Raw genomic sequence first — 20,675 nt, 5'->3', positions numbered from 1 at the left:
CGCACCAACATCTCCATTGTGCCGCCACTGAGGGAAAGGGGACAAGAGATACATCGCTTTCTTCCGCTGCTGGACAATGAGGGGCAGAATCCTGCGCGGGGGGAGGACACCCCTCAAACAAGGGAAGGGATATCACCCCGGGGAGGGAGGGGGGGGGGGGGGGGGCACAAGAGTGTTTTGTGTAAAGACAGACAGGTGCTAACAATACACATTTCACCCCAGCCATCGGGAAGAAGGTACACTGTAGGAATGTTACAAAATGTTGAGATTTTAAAAATCAAGCCTGTAATTTATCCCATCAGATAAAGCATAAAAATAACTATAATTTAATACCTAATTCACTTTCATATCTTGTATTAAAAAAGTTATGGTCATTTTCATACTCGGAAATTAGCATCTAGTTCCCTATTACTTTTCCATTAACTTAACACAAAAGCTGTGATCGAGGACAGTCAATTGACATAAAAGCCCATAATTTTCTTAAAAAATAAGAGATCTGAATGAAATTTTCAGTTATTATAGATTAAAGCATTCTGAAACAAATATGACACATCTCACTTGGATGACCTGAAATTAAAGCATATAATTAGTTAGTTACCTAATTGTAGATAATTACAAAATTGACCGTTGTGATGGAAATAGTAATAAACACCCAGACTGTCTTGAAAATGCAAAAATGTGATATTCTCAAGATCAGAACTTTAATATTATTGTAACGTTAAAACAAATAGTAAATACCCAACAAAAAAATCATATTCATCAGTGTCATCAAATCAATTAAATTCATCTAAATTCAATTACTAGATCTAAACATCTATCCCATTCTTAAAAGGCTAAAAATAATGTTTTAAATAGCCAATTTTTTAAAATAGACAATAACACAAAATATAGATGAGTTAGATGTTCTTATGGCATGATTGTGCAAAAAAATAATGAATTTGGTTATCTTGAGAGTGGATTGTGATCAAAGAACCTAGAGCGGAGCAAGATAGACCAATCCTGCAAAATCCATTGGACTGACGTGTAGGAAAGATCCTATAGTGGAGCAAGATAGCTCACTCCTAAATGCAATGGGCTGACGTGTAGTACGCAACGGAACGTGGGCACGCACACACCCATCCATATTAATAGGACGGAGGTGGAACGTGTTTCCAGCTTCAGGTTTCTGGGGGTCAACATCTCTGATGAACTCTCTTGGACCCACAATACCTCAACATTGGTCAAGAAGGCTCACCAGCGTCTCTTCTTCCTTAGGAGACTAAAGAAGGTCCTTCTGTCTCCTCAGATTCTGGTGAACTTCTACCGCTGCACCATCGAGAATATCCTTACCAACTGTATCACATGTATGGTGTGGCTACTGCTCTGTCTCCGACCGGAAAGCACTGCAGAGGGTGGTGAAAACTGCCCAACGCATCACCGGTTCCTCACTCCCCTCCATTGAGTCTGTCCAGAGCAAGCGTTGTCTGCGAAGGGCGCGCAGCATCGTCAAGGACTGCTCTCACCCCAACCACAGACTGTTTACCCTCCTCCCATCCGGGAAGCGCTACAGGTCTCTCCGTTGTCGGACCAGCAGGTCGAGGAACAGCTTCTTCCCTGCGGCTGTTACACAACTTAACTCTGCACCTTGGTGATTGCCAGTCACCCTCCCCCCCCCCCCCCCCCCCCCATACTCCTTCTCCCTGAAAAATTGCACTATTGCTAATGTATGTACATATATATATTCTGCTGATCCATTATTCTATGTTCGGTCTTCTGGGTGAGATGCTAACTGCATTTCGTTGTCTCTGTACTGTACACTGCACAATGACAATAAAGATTGAATCTGAATCTGAATCTGAAATTACCCCTGAATCTGCCCATGATCGTACTACGTCTTTTTCGTCGAGTGATCTATCTTGTTTGCTATAGGATCTTTGACATGTAGTACGCAACAGAGCGTAACTTCCGCCATTTCAGTAACCCCGACCCTATCTTTGACCCGACCCGACTTCAGTTATGCGTTCAGTTAAAACGGCACATACCTTGTTCAGGGAGGAACTGCAAATGCAGGTTTAAACCGAAGACAGACACAAAAGGCTGGAGTAACTCAGCGGATCAGGCAGCATCTCTGGAGAGAAGGAATATGTGATATTTCGGGTAGACTTTTTCAATAGCTGCCATGACCCGTTACTGAGCGATTTCACCCTCCTGCTTCCTTTACTACAAAAAAATAAACACTTTCATTTCCCCGAACGAGTGGAGGGGGGGGGGGGGGGGGGGGACCCGAATGCTGCAAAAAACGTGATTTTTTTTTGTGTGCTTTAAAACATTGCGGGACCAGGGTTTGTTTTTAGAAAGAAGGTAGACATAAAATGCTGGAGTTACTCAGCGGGACAGGCAGCATCTCTGGAGAGAACGAATGGGTGGCGTTTCGGGCCAAGACCCTTCTTCAGACACTTTGTTTTTAGAAAACTTTGTTTGACCTACAAAATAAATGCAACATTCCTGTGAAGGGGGAATAAATGGAGATGTGCAAGTGTCGGGATCTCTCTCTCTCTCTCGCAAACACATCCTGTGCATGAATTTGCAGCTTTGTCCTGCGCTACTTAATCAAGGGCGAAAGCAACGATCACAGACTGAATAGGTGACATTTCGGGTCGAGACCCTTCTTCAGACTGAGTCAGGGGAAAGAGGAACAAGAGATATAGACAGTACAAGGCAGCCCTGTCTAAATAAGCATGGGATAGGATAGGGCAGTCCACTCCAGGTAAAGCCAGACAGTCTGACTCAGGTACGGGGATGTAATGCTGAGGCTTTATAAGGCGCTGGTCAGACACATTTCAAATATTGTGAGCAGCTTTGAGCCCCATATCTGAGGACGGATGGGCTGGCATTGGAGAGGGTCCAGAGGAGGTTTACGAGAATGATCCCGAAGATGATTGGGCTAACGTATGATGAGCGCTTGACAGCTCTGTGTCTGGAGTAACTCAGCGGGCCAGTCTGAACAAGTGTTCCGAACCGAAACATCGCCCCATCCTTTTTCTCCAGAGATGCTGCCTGACCCGCTGAGTTACTTTAGCAGTTTGTATCTATCTTCTGATCCAGGTAAATACAAGGCAGTCTGACCAAAGTTAGAACAGGGTAGTCTGTCCCAGGTGAGGACCCAACAGCACACTATAGTCCAATCCGCATAAGCGAAGTGGATCCGGATAAAGATGGGGAAACATATCGAAGCAAAGAACTGCATATGCTGCGTTATACCAAAGATAGGCACAAAGTGCTGGAGTAACTCCACGGGTCACGCAGCAACTCTGGAGGAAAAGGATAGGTGACGTTTCGGGATGGTGTCCGAAGAAGGGTCCCGACCTGTAACATTGTGTATCCTTTTCCTCCAGAGATGCTGCCTGACCCATTGAGTTACTTGAGCACTTGTCTACTTTAGGTAAAGATGGGGGAAGGACAGAATAGTCCAGTCCAGGTAAAGTTCAGGTAAGGATGGGACAGCCTGATTCAGCTAAGGATGGGGCAGGATATTTCAGTTTGATCCAGGTAAGTACAGGGCACAGCTTTTATTGCAGTGAACCTGTACTAAAAAAGAAATGCAAAAGTTAAATTCAAATGTAAAACTACATTGAAATAGACAGTAACAATTCTGTGATGCTATTTGGATAACAGCTGTTGTAAAGTTTAAATTGGATGTAAAAATAAACTTCAAGGTGGTCAAACCGAGAACATCACTTAAGTGTGGTGTGGTGATTATATTCATAATCACAATAGTACTTCATTACCCAAGTATGTTTTGCAACAGACAGCTGGTCGCACCTCCTGCGGCTTGGAGCTTCCCGACATCAGCCTCTACACGAGACGACGAGCGCCTCGATGGTGAAATCTGCAGGCCGCAGTTGGAGCGTCGATCCCAGACAAGGTAAGTCCACGGCCCCGCGGTGGGGCTCAAATTCAGTCTCGAGCAAGGCCTCCAGCTCCATGATGTTAGGCCGCAGAGCGACCGGAGATACGATCCGGAAAACAATCACATCTCCGGCAAGGTAAGAGATTGAAACAAGTTTCCCCCGACACCTCCCACATAAAACAAACCAGAGAACATTAACACATACCTTTAAAACACACTAAAAATGACAAAAAAAAGACAAAAAGACAGGCAGACTGTTGGAGAGGCTGCCATCGCTGACGGTGCCACCCGATGGTGATTCATTGACTGCAAATCCAGAAAACATACTTTCAGAGTCATCAAATCAGCAAATAACAGGAATGCTATCAGTCTTTACAACATGGGCTGTATCATTCAATTGGACAGTTAAAACCCACCAGTTTAATTTAATTGATATACAGTAGTTATGTTGTACACTAATATATGACAATAATCCCTGCATCGGTATAGTGAAAGGTGTATATGGATGAACATAATTTTCATTTTGTTTTTATTTCTATTTTCCCATGATTCAGCCAGACTGAAATAATTTGGGTCTCCATTGGCCCATGTTTTCCTTTTCCCATACGATTAAGTTTGAATTTAGCTGGAGAAAAGATCAACTTAACATGTATTTCTGTGATAGCTTACTCAAATGTTTATGAGTCTGGAGCATCGAACGGCCAACCAACTATTAAGAATCAAGGGTGTTTTATATTGCAATATGTACCAAAATGGAAAAATGAAATTCTACTTTGCGGCAGCTTGACAGGTATGTAAACACAGTACTCATAGATAATATACTACACCAAAAGAAGTTTGATAAATAAAAAACTCAAGATTGTTCAACGCAGACAGTTCGTAGTTGAGTTTTGTTGGAATTTGTAGTGTTTAATAGCTTGATGATTGTTGGGAAGAAGCTGCTCCTGAACCTGGACGTTACAGTTTTCAGACTCCTGTACCTTCTTGCCGATGGCAGGAGTGAAACGAGAGCATGGCCAGGGTGGTGTGGGTCTCTGATGATGCTTGAGACAGTGCCCCTCATAGATCCCTTCGATGGTTGGGAGGTCAGTACGCATGATGGATTCTCCACTTTTTGTAATCTCATTAATATTTTACATTTAGATTTTTGTAGAAGGCATGATTAATAAGCTTGCAGGTGATACACTGGCCTTACATAACAATCAAATCCTATTTTACCAAACATAGATCACTGGATGGAGATGCTGGAATCTTGAGCAAAACACAAAGTGCTGGAGGAACTTAATAGATCACTGAGTTAGAGTCAGAGTCATAGAGTGATACGGTGTGGATAGTCAGTCATAGAGTGATAGTGTGGACACAGGCCCTTCAGCCCAACTACCTCATTCCTATATCAACACTTTATGTAAAACACTGGATGTTAATCAGAAATCTGCATTCTAACCCTGGTTGTAACCCGTTTAGACACTTTTATGCCAAAAATAAAAGTGATGCAATCATTTGATAAAATCTAATGAAAAGCCCCTTATACTTAAATAATATTTTAAATCTTTCTTTACTTTTTGATTTACTTCTATTTAAGTGCTGCTGAACGAATTCAACTGTTGTTACACATTAAATATTTTTCTACCTGCTTGGTTGCAAGACTAATTTTTTAGTTGTTGGAAGGAACTGCAGATGCTAGTTTAAACCAAAGATAAAATGCTGCAGTAACTCAGTGGATTAACTGTCTAGCCTAAAATTTTAGTTCACTGTTATTCTGGGGGGAACAAAGTTCTTGAATGTTAAACCTTAAAATGAAAAATATTCTTCTGAATTCTGCCTTCATGACTCTGGTTCAGAAATGGGAAAGTAACATCTTATAAACATTTTGGCTGTAAAAGTGAATTCTGTCCAAAAACACATTCATCATTTTAAAATGGAAAAACAGATAAATCTAAGATTTACGTTTTCATATGCAGGCCATATGTAACATCTAATATCTTGTCTTATAGTGCATTTAATTAAAATATTCAGAGGATGGTTTGATTAGTATGTTTGCAGGTGATGCCAAAATAGACGATTAAGATGGTTATCAAGAATTTCATTCGGGGTCTCGGTCAACTGGGCAAGTTGGCCAAGGAATGGCAAATGGAGTTTAACTTAGGTAAATGTGAGGTGTTGCACTTTGGGAGTTAAACCAAAGCAGGACCATTTTAGTGAATGATAGGGCCATAGGGAGTGTGAAGGAGACTTTTGACACTCTGGCCTTCATTAAGGAAATGAGTATAGAAGTTGGAACATTACAAGATGTTAGTAAGGTCACACTTGGGAGTATTGTGTGCAGTTTTGGTCGTCTTGCTACAAGAAAGATGCCATTGAGATAGGAAGAGTGCAGAGAAGAATAAGGATGATGCCAGGCCTCGAGGGCTACAGCTAAAACTTTATTCCTTGGAGTGTAGGGTCCTCAAGGTGATCGTATAGAGGTGTAAAAAATCACAAGGGGACATAGATAGGGAGAATGCAGAGTTTTTTCTCCAGGGCAAGAGAATAAAAAAGGACATAAGGTTTAAGTTGAGAGTGGCAAGATTTAATAACCTGATGGGCAATACTTTCACATGGAGGGTGGTGGATACATAGGAACGAACTGCCAGATGAAGTGGCTGAGGCATGTATAATTACATTTAAAAGGAATTTAGACAGGTAAGGAGAGGGTATGGGCAAATGGGACAGGTTTGGATGGGGCATTTGAGTCAGCATAGAAGAGTTGGGCTGAATGGCATGTTTGTTTGCTGTATGACAGCTCAATGTAGCACAATTTATTTTTGGTTTCTGGCTTCATTGGCAAATAAACCTAACAAAATACATTTACCAAGGTCATGTCAACATTGCATTTTCTATTTTTGAAAATAGAGAACATAGTAGTTGGAATGTTCTTGGGCAAACCATCCTCTGAATATTTTAATTAAATGCACTATATGACAAGATATCAGATGTTAGATATGACCTTCATATGAAAACGTAAACTTTATCTGAGGGGTGCTTATGCAGAAGAATTATGTTTTAGTATGTCATTGGTATAAGTAGAGATAAAGGTGGCTCAACTAGTCATAATTGTAACTGGACTTTTTTTGTTAGCCTTCCTGTTTAAATTTAGTATGACATATGAAACACTTCATAAAAGCACTAATGCACAGAACTTGTTACTGGAATGACTTTGAAAATCACATTTGGCAGTTATTTTCTTTTATTCAACTACAAATCCCAGACTGATGTGGTGCGTAGGTGTGTTTACAGTAAAAATCCAACAATTCCCAGCAATTTTATGACTAATAATTACCAACTCCACAAAATGTTTTACAGCAATTCATAAGATGGTTCAAAGCATGAGAAATGTTATAATACATTCCTTTCAGATTGCTCTCAATTACATATCCTATTAGCAATTACATGGCTACGACAGCACTTCCACAATCTATCACTGTATATTTAGACATGTATTTTACATGATTTCCTTTGCAAAGATTCGCCTGCTTTATGATCTTTTAAACAATTGAATTGCACAACTTTGAAAAGAGGCACAGTATGAGTAAACATTAATTTTGAATACATTTTTCATTGCTATGACTAGAAATAATAAATTAATTGTAAGAGATTAAAAAAATCTGAAGGGTCCCGACATGAAATGTCTCCTGTCTATTCCCTCCACACATGCTGCCTGACTAGCTGGTTCCTCCAGCACTGTGTTTAGTTCTGCATCTATTTTCCTGCCAAAAATGTATTAATCTGAGTGGTATGTACTCGAGTACAGGAACCGCCAAAGAGCCCAACATTAAGAAAAAGACACTTATTATCTGCCTTAAATGGCGCAAGGTTTAACACGACTTTAGCAATTGGCTCTCTAAAGATTGTAGAATTAGAAATTTCAACAAGATCAACATTTGTTGTTTCAAACTTCAGAGAACATAGATTGACAACTCAAGGCAGCATAAAAACACTAAGAATCAACCACTGGACTTCATTGCATCCCCTTTAGGAATCAACATTTAGGTTTAAGTTTATTGTCACAAGTACCAAGGTACAGTGAAATGCTTTGTTTTGCATGTTATCCAAACAGTTCAAATATAGCATAAATAAATGCAATCAGTTCAAACTCAAGAACAATAGATAAAGCAGAGGAAGGTGCAGAGGGCAGAATAGTTCTCAGTATTGTAATGCGTCAGTCCCTTTGGACAAAGTCCAATGTTCCCAGTGTAGTAGAAGCGAATCGGACAATACCCTAGCTTATGGATTGTTCAAAAGCCTGATAAAAAGGGTGGTGGTGGGGGAGGGAAGAAGCTTTTCCCGAGTCTGGTGATGTGTGCTTTCAAGCTTCTGGTGGATGAGAAAAGTGCAGTCTTTAAGCTCCATATAGTTGTAATAAGGCTTTGCTCTTATGCTGTGGAGGTTAATGTACCAGCTTTCTTTGATTAGTTGGTCACTATATCTTCATTTAAGCTGGGTTCAAGAGTTAATTAGTTCAATTATCTCCTGGTTATTCTCATTAAACCTGTAGTTTCTTGCTAGAGATGCCATGGATCTTCTCACAGATGTTAACTATGGCAGAGTTTGAACACAGCCTGATAACATCCTCCTATTGAGTGGGGGTTGATAGGTTGCTTAATATAGCAGAAGCAACAATGGTAGGTTCAACAAATGGTAGGTGCCCATCATGGCATGCGTGATACGTCAAAGGTTCATTATCATCACATGTACAGATGTAATGAAATTCTTTTTTTTGCATACAGTTCAGTAATATCATCAGACATAAGCACAAACCTGATTAGTAGAGTATAGTGGCTGTCCATTGAGACCACACACAAGAGTCGCCAAGCTTTGGTACCCTTTTCAAAAGGATAAGCATCCTTCACTTATACGAAGAAGTAGATGCCAGTCATGGACCTGTGATGTTGCCATGCAATTGCCTGTCCAAATGAATTGTCCATTCAGGTCATAGAAACATAGAAAATAGGTGCAGGAGTAGGCCATTCAGCCCTCCGAGCCTGCACCGCCATTCAATATGATCATGGCTGATCATCCAACTCAGTATCCTGTACCTGCCTTCTCTCCATACCCCCTGATCCCTTTAGCCACAAGGGCCACATCTAACTCCCTCTTAAATATACCCAATGAACTGGCCTCAACTACCTTCTGTGGCAGAGAATTCCAGAGATTCACCACTCTCTGTGAGAAAAATGTTTTTCTCATCTCGGTCCTAAAAGATTTCCCCCTTATCCTTAATCTGTGACCCCTTGTTCTGGACTTCCCCAACATAGGGAACAATCTTCCTGCATCTAGCCTGTCCAACCCCTTAAGAATTTTGGACGTTTCTATAAGATCCCCCCTCAATCTTCTAAATTTTAGCGAGTACAAGCCGAGTCTATCCAGTCTTTCTTCATATGAAAGTCCTGACATCCCAGGAATCAGTCTGGTGAACCTTCTCTGTACTCCCTCTATGGTAAGAATGTCTTTCCTCAGATTTGGAGACCAAAACTGTACGCAATACTCCAGGTGTGGTCTCACCAAGACCCTGTACAACTGCAGTAGAACCTCCCTGCTCCTATACTCAAATCAAACTTCATTTTCCCATATCTAAATGCCCTGCTGTGGTATTCTTTAATGTGTTTCATTGTTATCAGCTAAAACATGGGCTTCACAGAGAAAGATCCTAATTAAGTAACAAGGGGGCCAAGGTGGTGGAGACCAGGTCCCGCTGCATTGAAGGTAATGCCCATGTATTACCGAGCACATGTATAGGTGCAGCCAGGCACATATTCACCCCACAGTAACCCTCGACCGTTGCCTCTACCTCCAGTCACCCATGTCCCAAGTTCTTTTTTTTTTGTTTTGTTTATTTTATTAGAAGTTAATACAGTACAAAACAATACAGTGGCACCTAATTTTAGGTGCCAACTATGTCATACCGTAATCCATTCTATGTACAACCTCCAGTTTTATGTTATGAGAAGGAAGTAAGCAAGACAAGAAAAAGAAAACAATAGAAAGGGGAAAAAGTAGAAAAATAGACGGTAGAGAGTAGAAAAACGTGAAGTGTGTATATAAAAAAGAATTTAAAAAAAAAAAAAAAAAAGTGGAAAGTAGAAATAGAAGAGAAGGCCCCTTAAAAGAGAATTTTTCAAATCTATATTCGGAGATGTAAATCTATCCACGTCATGAACTGAAATCAGCAATCCTTATGGTACCGCTGCATCACATGATTCCAAAAAGTCGATGAAAGGAGACCAACTCCTTAAGAATTGGTCATATTTATCTATTAGTCGGAGTCTCATTTCTTCAAGGCGTGCTATGTCCATCATATTCCTAATCCACATTTTAACAGTTGGTATGGTTGTATTTTTCCAAAATTTAAGTATCAATTTCTTTCCAATTATTAACCCATAATTAAAAAAAACATTTTGGTCTTTATTTAAATTGGTATCTTCTCCTATTATTCCAAATATAATCCATTTCATTTTGGGCTCTATTCTTGACTTGAAGAGCTTTGTAAATATATCAAATATATCACTCCAAAATTTATTCAACCCATGTCCCAAGTTCTGCTGACACCAGACCACGTCTCTCGGTCCCTGTATCTGGTCATGCCCCTGCTTATGTGCCTGGTCACTGGCTCCACTTTCACACCCAACTACACCTATGCCAGGATCTCCAGTTCACAGGTACCCAATACCATTCTTGCAAGCGCAAGCAAACTGGACTGGTCATAACTTGTATATGCTCCTTTGAACTAATAACAGATTGCACATCTGAACCCCAGTAAATTGTTTCTTGCAACTGACTAATCATATTGGCATCCCAAAAGACCCATTTCCAATCTTTACCAAGTCCATTTGCAAAGCTCCACCCATACACTCCAAAACGTGTGCAACACCATTAAAACTCAAATATCCTACATTCCATTTTTTTTATTCTGCCATTTTCTCCATTCATTTCATTTTTCTTGCTCATGTCTTGTCAAAACCACTCTCCGACTAATTCAGATTTTCCAAAGTTGTTAACATGGTCTGCGAATAGATCAAGCAATTTTCTACCAAGTTAACCTCTTTCTCATCTCAGAACGGGATTGCATTTGCTTCCTTCAAATCCAAATGGGATCATTTTGGAATCAAAGGAACTGTGATTAAAACCTTCAATATCCTCTTAAGTCAGGGGTTGGCAACCTATGGCCTGGGAACTGCAGCCAGTCCCGATGCACGCAGGCGACCTGGGCGCTACAGCCAGTCCCAGGGACGCAAGCTGATCTGGGAACTGCAGCTAGTCCCGATGCACGCAGGCGACCTGGGCGCTACAGCCAGTCCCAGGGACGCAAGCTGATCTGGGAACTGCAGCCAGTCCCGATGCACGCAGGCGACCTGGGCGCTACAGCCAGTCCCAGGGACGCAAGCTGATCTGGGAACTGCAGCTAGTCCCGATGCACGCAGGCAACCTGGGCACTACAGACAGTCCCGGGGCAGGCGAGCCGACCTGGGAACTGCAGCCAGTCCCGGGGCAAGTGAACTGATCTGGGAACTGCAGCACGGCCCGGGGCACGCAGGTGAACTGGGCGCTACAGCCAGTCCCGGCGTAGGCGAGCCGACCTGGGAACTGCAGCCAGTCCCAGGGCATGCGAGGGACCTGGGAACTGCAGAAAACTAATTGAAAAACACGTGAAAACTAATGCGAAAAACAACACCAAGTCACACTATGGCGATAGATGTGGCCCGCCATCTGCTCAGACATGGGTCCTGGCCCCTATGCAGAACAAGGTTGCCGACTCCTGTCTTGAGTTTTAGGTCTGCAGGTAACAGGTGTTCACTCTCCTTAATAATTACACAAGGATAGGCTAACTATCTCCTTGTGCCTGTAGTCAAAAAGATCATAGCTGGTACTTTGTTCCCATCTTTGTTCACATGAAAAGCCAGTTGGAAAATATATCAGCAAGTTGCCAGTCACAGAATGGCACCTATAACTGAGCCAGCAAGTTGGAAAGTTACAAATGAATGCACAGTTAATATATAATTGAGTTATAAGACATTTATTTGATTTGAACAATTATGCCATGAACTCATATGGAATGGGCTCCAGCAGCTGCGGCTTGTTCGCTTTTGTCCGCACAAAGTGTGCCTTCCTGGGCTCAGCAGGCTGGAAAGCAGAAAATTCACATGTAAAACATTTTACTTAGTTTCAATCTATGGTTCTATCTTATGCTGGATTGAGAGCACATTTGAAAAGGTGCTTATTTAAATTGCACTGACAACCACCTTGAGAATGTTTTACCAAACCCACAATTCCTCACATCGTTGTCCTCTTGAGATCACTTTCCCCAGCCAACAATGGGTTTACCAGGCACTGCCCAGCCTGGGGTCATTTGTGGTGGCCTTTTCTCACCTCCAGCTCCTCCTTTCAGTCTGAAGAAGTGCCCTGACCCGAAATGTCACCCATCCTTTGTCTCCAGAGGTGCTGCCTGACCCGCTGAGTTACTCCAGCACTGCGTGTCTATCTTTGGTATAAACCAGCATCGCCAATTCCTCATTTCTACTGACAATTCATTTGCTGTAATTTTACTCTTCAACATTTGCACACGAAATGCAACAGTAGGATGCGTTTTTGCACTTCCAACCCCATCAATTCATTTGCAAATAGACACCATTGTATGCAGATGCCGAGAAGTGTGTTCAGCTCTGGCTGAACAACTTCTAATCTTGTGTGTGGACTTGATAAGAAGATTGGCAAATAATACCATTGAATGGTGTCTAAAATGTAGTACACACAGGCTGTCCTTACCTTGCGTTTCAGTTCGATCCAGGTGCCCTTCTCCTTAGCCTCTTTCTTTGCCAGTTCATTCGCTTTCACGCGAAGCAGAAAACTGTCTCTGCTCTTTGAATGTTTAATGTGCTCAACACGCACATTAATTCTTTTGGCCAGAATCTTGCCCCTAGGATACAAATCAAAGCAACTGAATTAGAACGGCACTGCTACTTAAACAATTGACTAAAGTTTACAATTTAAAATGCCTACAATGTTATATGATACAGCACATTAATATAAGAAATAGTTTAAGGAATAAATATTCCTAAATATAGCTTTAATTAGTAAAATGCAAGTTTATCTAACTTGTTGCATTAGTCCCAATAAAACTCTCCACACCCAATTAAATACGGAAATTAATTTGCATCTATAAGCACAGTAGTATTACGATGGTCATACTATTCGCTATATGTTTTAAATATAGTTTTAAAACGTGATATAGGGAGAGAAACAGAGTTTTATAAATTTAGTTTTGAAAGACTAGACCAAAAAGGTATGACAACAAATCTTCAATATTCACTAATGTCCCTAGTGATAGAAACCCAAATAAAATATAAAATACCTGGGCTTTTAAAAAAAGGAAATTTTACTCTACCCCACTTGAATGACCAATAAAGACACATGTCTTCTTGGCAAAGTGAAGAGGGGTGACATGAAATGGTTTACATTTACCCACACAAAAATACAAACAAAATTTACATTTGTGTCTCATGCAATTATTCCTCTAAAATATCCGGAGCTGTCAGTCAGTTAAACCCTTCCAGAATCAATCGAACTGCATCCACATGTACAGACAGTTAACTCAATTTATAGTTCTCTGCATCGTGCTCTTCTTGCCTTCTTCCTTCTCTCCACTCTTCCTTATATTTAGGCAAATATCTGGAGTTTTGTATTGCCAACTTCCAATCCTACCCTACCTCCAATACTTCCATCAGTATCAAACCCTCTTCCTTAACATTGCTCCATACCAGCCTAGTCACCTAAGCCAACGGCACCCTCTTCAGAGAGCTCCCCCACACCCCATTTTGAAAGAAAATCAAAATTCAACCCACTCATTTGATTAGCCTTCCAAATAACCCCTTGTGCCGTAATGCCAAACTTTCTGATCAAAACTTTGCAATACTTTGGAACATTTTCCAACATTAAAAAAAACACCAAATCTTTTATACTCACTTGACTTGCTTGTTGATAATAATGCCTACAGCATGTTGTGTAACATTATAAATTCTTCCTGTCTTCCCATGATAACATTTGTGGGGCATGCCCTTTTGAACCGTGCCCGTGCCCTGAAGAAAAAGGCCATTTATTGTTACCCCAGCAAGTTTTGAAATAATATCTATTAGCAAAGTTTAATAAAGATAATACAGAAAAAGAGCTTATCCAAACAAAAGTTAATAAAAGATTTAAAAGGCAGTCTTTCAACCCGTCTTTATACATCAATTCAAGATAACAAATTAATTTTCCATTGTACAGATATGCCAATTTGCAACTAACGTGTGGTTTGTTAAAGGAGAAAGACTAATGAATCAAAGAGAAATAGAGAAAGAATGCCAACAGTTCAAAGTCTGTATACCAAACAAAACAAACTGCTAACAGTGGGATGGTTTGCAGGAAGGGTAAATGCAGTAGTGTCCAGTATTGAAGGAGCACAAGAAAGCCTTCAATGCTAACTTTTGCAACCCAAGAATTATGGAATACGCCATAGCTCTGAAACTATATCTATTCTCTCACAAGATAAGCAACTAAACCGACATTGATCTTCAGTCCCATCGCCACAGCACATTGCACAAACCAAGCTCCATTAGGCCCAAAAATCAAGCTGTTGAGAGAATCGAGGCTCGAGTATTATTAGTGTCAGGGTGTGAGATTCTAACCAAGATTCCTGAGATTCATTACTGCCATTTCTAATTTACACCTGTAATAATTTCTGGGAATTAATAATAATTAAAATGTTAAAATTCAACTATAAAAATATAAAGCATGGTCAGTTAAAGGATTAATTAAGGGTACAATGCAAAATGCTCAGCAAAAACAGCCACCTTCTTAATCTAACCGAACTCCCCAAAACAACAAATACCTAATTTAGTATGTTAATATTTCTCTCAAAAATATTTCATGTCCAGTGTTCAGGGATAATTTCTGCTGCAAAACGGCAGCATATTTTGCTATAAAATAGCTTATATAATAATAAATACCTTGATGTCAACAATATCTCCCTTCTTGTAGATACTGAAATAGGTAGAAAGGGGAACAGGTCCTGAAAAATAACATTTTACAAATTACATAGAACATAGAAAATAGTCAAAATTCCTACATCATCAAACAATCCAATGCAATAAAGATAAATAAATAGAAATATTGTTTCACTACATGGAGGAAAAGAATTTCCTTGGTGTCACATAAGGAAAAGCTGGACTGACTAGGTTTGTATTTGTTAGAATATGGAAAAATGAGAAGAAACTTAATCGGAATGCAAGATCCTGAGAGCCTTGACAGTGTGGATGTGAAGTGGATGTTTCCTTTCGAGCAAGAATCTAAAATTGGGATTGCAGTTAATGGGGATGGTCATTTAAAACAAAAATTAGGCAACATTTTATCTCTCTCAAGATTGACGAGTGTTTTTTGGAATTCAAAACAACTATGAATGCAGAGTGTTTGAATATTTTTAATGTAGAGGTGCCCAGATATGTCATAAGCGGGTGAAAGATTGCCAAAGCTAGGAGGGAAGTGTGGTTACAATAAAATAACAAATGGTGGAACATAAATTATATGCATGCAAACTAATTTCCTATGACATACTGAAGTAGAATACAGTCTACCCTCGTTATCACAGACCTCTTTTTAATTGATTTTTGTTATAGTGGACGGAGCTGTCCCTTTAAGGACATGGGCTGCTAGTTACACTGCAGGAGGGCATTAATTGACAATCAATTATTTTGATTGACACTTGTGCAATGGCACACAAACAATATAACAAACGCCTTTTTACATTGCAGTAACAACACATTTTTAGCTATTACAAAGAACTTTGTATTTGAAAATAACTTGTTTCACAGAATGACCGCTATGTGGTCAGAGCGAATCCCATACTCGGTTACAGCAATCGACAATAATGGACACCCCCCCCAATGATCCATTATAACGAGGGTATCTGTAAAGCTTTTATTAATATTTTTCCAGAATGATGATGCCCATCATACACCCCAACTCCAATTTTTAATCAAAGCTAATCAACAAAACTCTAAAATGCCAAATTTTCTAGATGCTCTCAGAACCGGTGAAATAATTTTGCTCAGCTTGCATCATGAGGCAATCATAGGAATTAAATCATCATCTGAAATACACATTATAGCAGTATTAACCAAACAAAATTACACCAACATCTTCATAAAGGGCAGAGAGGTAATAAATCAGGCATTGTTTCATTCAGTTTATTTTGAATTCAAAACTTGATATCTTCAAATGGGTTTATTTGAAACACGCCATGTGGTGTACTTTCTATTTCTCCTCCTCTATTCCAAATAGCTGGACTTCAGTCAGCACCTCTATGATCACTGGACAGTAAGAGGCACAAAAGCTCCTTTGTCTGCAAAATCCCAAGGAAAGTCAGTAGACTCGATTCGGAAGGATTTGACACCTGGACATGTCTTTATTCGATCAAAACCATACTTCTGAGTTTTCTAAACAAAACATTCAATCTATAGATCAGTAGCTACAGTAAAATTAAGGATTCTCACCATGTTTGCGGAATGGCCTCGCGAACATGTATCGCGTCCCCCTCCTTTTACCCCTGGTGTTGGTCATCTTGGACGTTCACTGAAAATGAACAAGCACAAGATTTAAATGAAGATACAACGTACCCAATGGTTTGCAGAAACACAAAGTGCTGGAGTAACTCAGCAGACCAAGCATCCTCTGATGACATGGATAGGTGTTGTTTTGGGTCAGGACCCTCCTTCAGCCGAGTTACTCCAGCACTTTTTTTGCATTACGTTTCATGAGTCAAATGACAGCTACTTTTTTTTAGATTTAAATTATTGATTTGAAAGAATGGACATGGAAATAGGCCCTTCAGCTGATCAAGTCATCCTGGACACAAAGTGCTGGAATAACTCAGCAGGTCAGGAATGCAGATGCAGGAAGATTATTCCCGATGTTGGGGAAGCCCAGAACTAGGGGTCACAGTTTAAGGATAAGAGGGAAGTCTTTTAGGACCGAGATGAGAAATCATTTTTTACACAGAGTGGCGAATCTGTGGAATTCTCTGCCACAGAAGGTAGATGAGGCCAGTTCATTGGCTATATTTAAGAGTGAGTTAGATGTGGCCCTTGTGGCTAAAGTGATCAGGGGGTATGGAGAGAAGGCAGGGATGGGATACCGAGTTGGATGATCAGCCATGATCATATCGAATGGCGGTGCAGGCTCGAAGGGCCGAATGGCCTACTCCTGAACCTATTTTCTATGTTTCTATGTCAGGCAGCATCTCTGGAGAACATAGATAGGTAATGTTTCAGATCTTAAGAAGGGTTCCGACCCGAAACGTTACCTATCCATGTTCTCCAGATGCTGCTTGACCTGCTGAATTACTCCAACACTGTGTTCTTATGTAAAGCAGCATCTGCAGTTCATTGTTTCTACTTTCTCTTTTCATTTTCTATAGACACCAAGTCATCTTTGTCGGCATGGGCAAGTTGGGCTGAAGGGCCTGTTCCAGCACTGTATATGACTATAAATCCAGACTGATCATAGATCATCACAAGTTCAATGTTATCTTACTTTCTCATCCAAAGGCCAATCACCCTATATACCCATAACCTTAGTCCACTGTGAAGTTTCCTTCCTACAAACCCCCAAGACCATCTTTGGGAAGTGGGAAGAAACCAGAGTGCCCAGGAGAAACCACATAGTCACAGGGAGAATGTGCAAACTCCACACATACAGCATCCGAGATTAGGATTGAACTCGAGTCTACGGCTCTGAGAGGCAGCAGCTCCACCAGCTGCGCCGCCGTGTGCTGCAGGCACCTCAATCATTGATAAAGAACAAATTTAATTGCAGCCCACGATTTGCTATAATGTAGAAAAGTACCATACAAGAAAGTGCCCTTCGGTCCACTGTTTGTGCCGAACATGACACCTAGTTAAACTGATCTCATCTGCCTGTACTTGATCCATATCCCCCTATTCACGGCACTTCTATGCAAAGATCCTATAGCAAGCAGGATAGATCACTCGACGAAAAAGATGTAGTACGGTCATGGGCAGATTCATGGGTAATTTTCGGCCCCATTTCCGTAACTGGCTTCCATTTCCGCACCAAAGATAACTAGTGCGGAGACGGAAGCTGGTTACGGAAACATCCTCGTAAAAAGAAAAGTTATTTGGTAAAAATCTTCTCATTTTCAGAATTATAATTTATTAACACAAACTGTTCCCCCGCAACGTTGATTATACTGCGAGTCGGGTCGGGTTACTGAAATGGATGAAAAAAAGGCCCACGTTCCGCTCTATACTACACGTCAGCCCATTGCATTTAGAAGGAGTGGTCTATCTTGCTTCGCTATAGGATCTTTGCTTCTATGTACCTATCTAAAACCATCTTAAATGCCACTATTGTATCTGCATTAAACCACCACCCCTGGCAATGCATTCCAGACCCCCACCCTCTATTAAAAAAAAAACATGCCCTGCATATCTGCTTTAAACTTTCCCCTCACCTTAAAACTATGCACTTTAATGTTGGACACTTCCACCCTGGGGAAAAAGGTTCTGTCTACTATATCTATGCCTCTCATTTCTAACAAGTCTCTCCTCAACCTTCCAGAGAAAACAATCCAAATCTATCCAACCTCTCCCTAACTGAACCTCTCTAATATAGACAACATCCTGGTAAATAACAATAAAAAGGAACTACAGATGCTGTTTTTTTCTGGTAAACCACCTCTGCACCCCCTCCTCAGCCACCACGTTATTCCTTTAATGGGAGCGACCAGAACTGCACGCAATACTCCAGTTGCGGCCCGACTAAAGCTCCACGGAGCGGACCGCGGGGTGTGTGCAAGCGCCGGCCGGGCCCGTGTGAACGGGGACTCGGGCTGCGGTGCGGATTGTCCCCGTCAGCCTGAGGCCAGGCCCCCCGCCACATGTCGGGGCCACAGTTGCTCGCAAAACCCATCCATCGCCCCCCTAAAGCTCCACCGCCGGCACCATCCCGCCGCCACCCACTGCCGCCAACCCCCACGAGTGCCCGGAGGCCGCTGCCGGCGGTATGGAGCCGGTATCCGTGGCCGCGGCCCAGCGCCGCTCCAACAACCCGCTACCTGCAAGATGGCGCCGCTCGGCGGAAAGGGCGGCTGGGGGCCTCGCGCCCCTTACATAGCAACGGCAGGACTGCCCGAGCCGCGCCTCCACACCAAAATCATACCTACAAATCCCTCATGCACACACGTCTGCACCTAACCATCGCGCCAACACTTCATATAAAAATGTTATTGATAATCAAAATAGCCAAATTATGTATTGAACTCAGGAAGTCGGACGTCACGTGACTCGAGGCGAGTGGGTTGGCTCCATGGTGACTTTGTTCAAATGTGAGTTGTCTTCCTTTTGTATTCCTCTTAGAATTATTCCAGGAGTTTCCTTGACGATGAGGTCACACATATTCAATTTCGACATGATTTAGTTAGTATAAGTGATATTGTTTTTTTAATCAATCTGAGCTAACATTTAGCTGAACTACTTTATCTGGGTGAAAAGAAACTAAGGTGCATTTATAAGCGAGGCCCCCAGCTGCCCTTACCCAATATGTTCTGGTTACAATTATGAAAGTTTAATAGAGTCAATTAACAAAAGAGTTTAATAGTCAAATTGAAATTTATCTCGCCAAATGACTATATTTATTCTTAAGATCAGAATTCAACAATAGGGGAGAGAAATCCCAACTGAGTACAATATGTTCTTGCAGCTGCTCACTAGCAGAAACCTCAATTTATACGTCACCTGCGGTGTAGAAAAATATCCCGAGGCATTGTGAAGTAAGGTGAACAAATTTTAATTGAGGAACTGCAGATGTTGGAATCTTGAGTAGATCCCAACGTGCTCGTGTTACTTAGTAGAGTTACTCCAGACTTTGTGTTTTAGTGTTTTAACACTTTGAGGTAAACACAATGTGCTGGAGTAACTAAATCAATCTGACGAACAGTATTGACCTTAAACGTCACCTCTCCATTCACTCCACAGTTGCTGCCTGACCCGTTTTGTTACTCCAGCACTTTGTGTTTTACTCAAATTTTAATTGTTGTTTCTCCCTTCGCAGTTGCTGCCTGACCTGCAATGACTATTTGCAGCATTTTCTGTTTTCTGAAGAGCCGAAGAGCCTAAGGCTCTTCACAGCAATGCTATAAAACAAAAATTCAGAGCAGGGCATACATGAAAATATGATCAAAATATTTCAAAAAGGTCACTTTACAGTGTATCTTAAAGGAGAAAAGAGACACAGGGAGAGCGTGGGAGGAAATCCCAGAGGTTTGTTAATTAAGACACAAGATACTGCAAATGCTGGAATCTTGAGCAAAGCACAAAGTGCTAGAGGAAACCAGTGGGTCAAGCACCATTTGTGAAAGGATTGGACAGACAATGTTTCTGGTTGGGGTCCTTCTTCAGACTGATCAATTGATTTGTTAGATTTATCAAATTAAGACATGGCTTTGGTGGAATTGTTTTTCGCTGTAATGTCAGGGTCTCCAAATAGACATAACGACAACGGTATGGACACAAATTGCTGGTCAGCAGGTCATGCAACATTTCTGTAGAACATGGATAGGTAATGTTTCAGGTTGAGGCCCTTTCATCTGCAGTTCTTTGTTTCTACATAACAACAGTCCTGTCATACAATAGCTTAATTTTCTAGCTCCTTTCAATCTTGCCATTTTTTCAGTAAATCCATAGTAGAAAGAAAGCAACTC

The 20,675-nt window shown here is 41.1% G+C and overlaps 1 protein-coding gene and 1 non-coding gene across 2 annotated transcripts; both read right to left on the bottom strand.

Moving 5' to 3' along the window:
• Positions 1-11,921: 11,921 nt before the first annotated feature.
• Positions 11,922-19,089, bottom strand: rpl21 (ribosomal protein L21). The gene is made up of 6 exons (XM_033022819.1): positions 19,032-19,089; positions 16,450-16,528; positions 14,908-14,969; positions 13,886-13,998; positions 12,689-12,839; positions 11,922-12,046 (listed from the first exon to the last, which is right to left on the bottom strand). The coding sequence occupies exons 2-6, from the start codon at positions 16,514-16,516 to the stop codon at positions 11,957-11,959; spliced, it is 483 nt and encodes a 160-aa protein (XP_032878710.1). The 5' UTR covers positions 16,517-16,528; positions 19,032-19,089; the 3' UTR covers positions 11,922-11,956.
• Positions 13,233-13,363, bottom strand: LOC116974777. Its single transcript, XR_004412437.1, has one exon. It is a non-coding gene; the product is annotated as a small nucleolar RNA SNORA27 (small nucleolar RNA).
• Positions 19,090-20,675: the final 1,586 nt, after the last annotated feature.

Source organism: Amblyraja radiata, chromosome 6, assembly GCF_010909765.2.
Source record: "Amblyraja radiata isolate CabotCenter1 chromosome 6, sAmbRad1.1.pri, whole genome shotgun sequence".
NCBI lineage: Eukaryota > Metazoa > Chordata > Chondrichthyes > Rajiformes > Rajidae > Amblyraja > Amblyraja radiata.
This window is presented reverse-complemented; position numbering and strand designations above follow the sequence as displayed.

Excerpts from the sequence above, each read along its gene's own strand:
- rpl21 (XM_033022819.1), bottom strand. The coding sequence starts at position 16,516 with ATGACCAACACCAGGGGTAAAAGGAGGGGGACGCGATACATGTTCGCG. Across the intron at positions 14,970-16,449 it reads GAGGCCATTCCGCAAACATG|GACCTGTTCCCCTTTCTACC; the intron begins GTGAGAATCCTT and ends GTTATTTTTCAG. Across the intron at positions 12,047-12,688 it reads GGATCGAACTGAAACGCAAG|CCTGCTGAGCCCAGGAAGGC; the intron begins GTAAGGACAGCC and ends TCTGCTTTCCAG.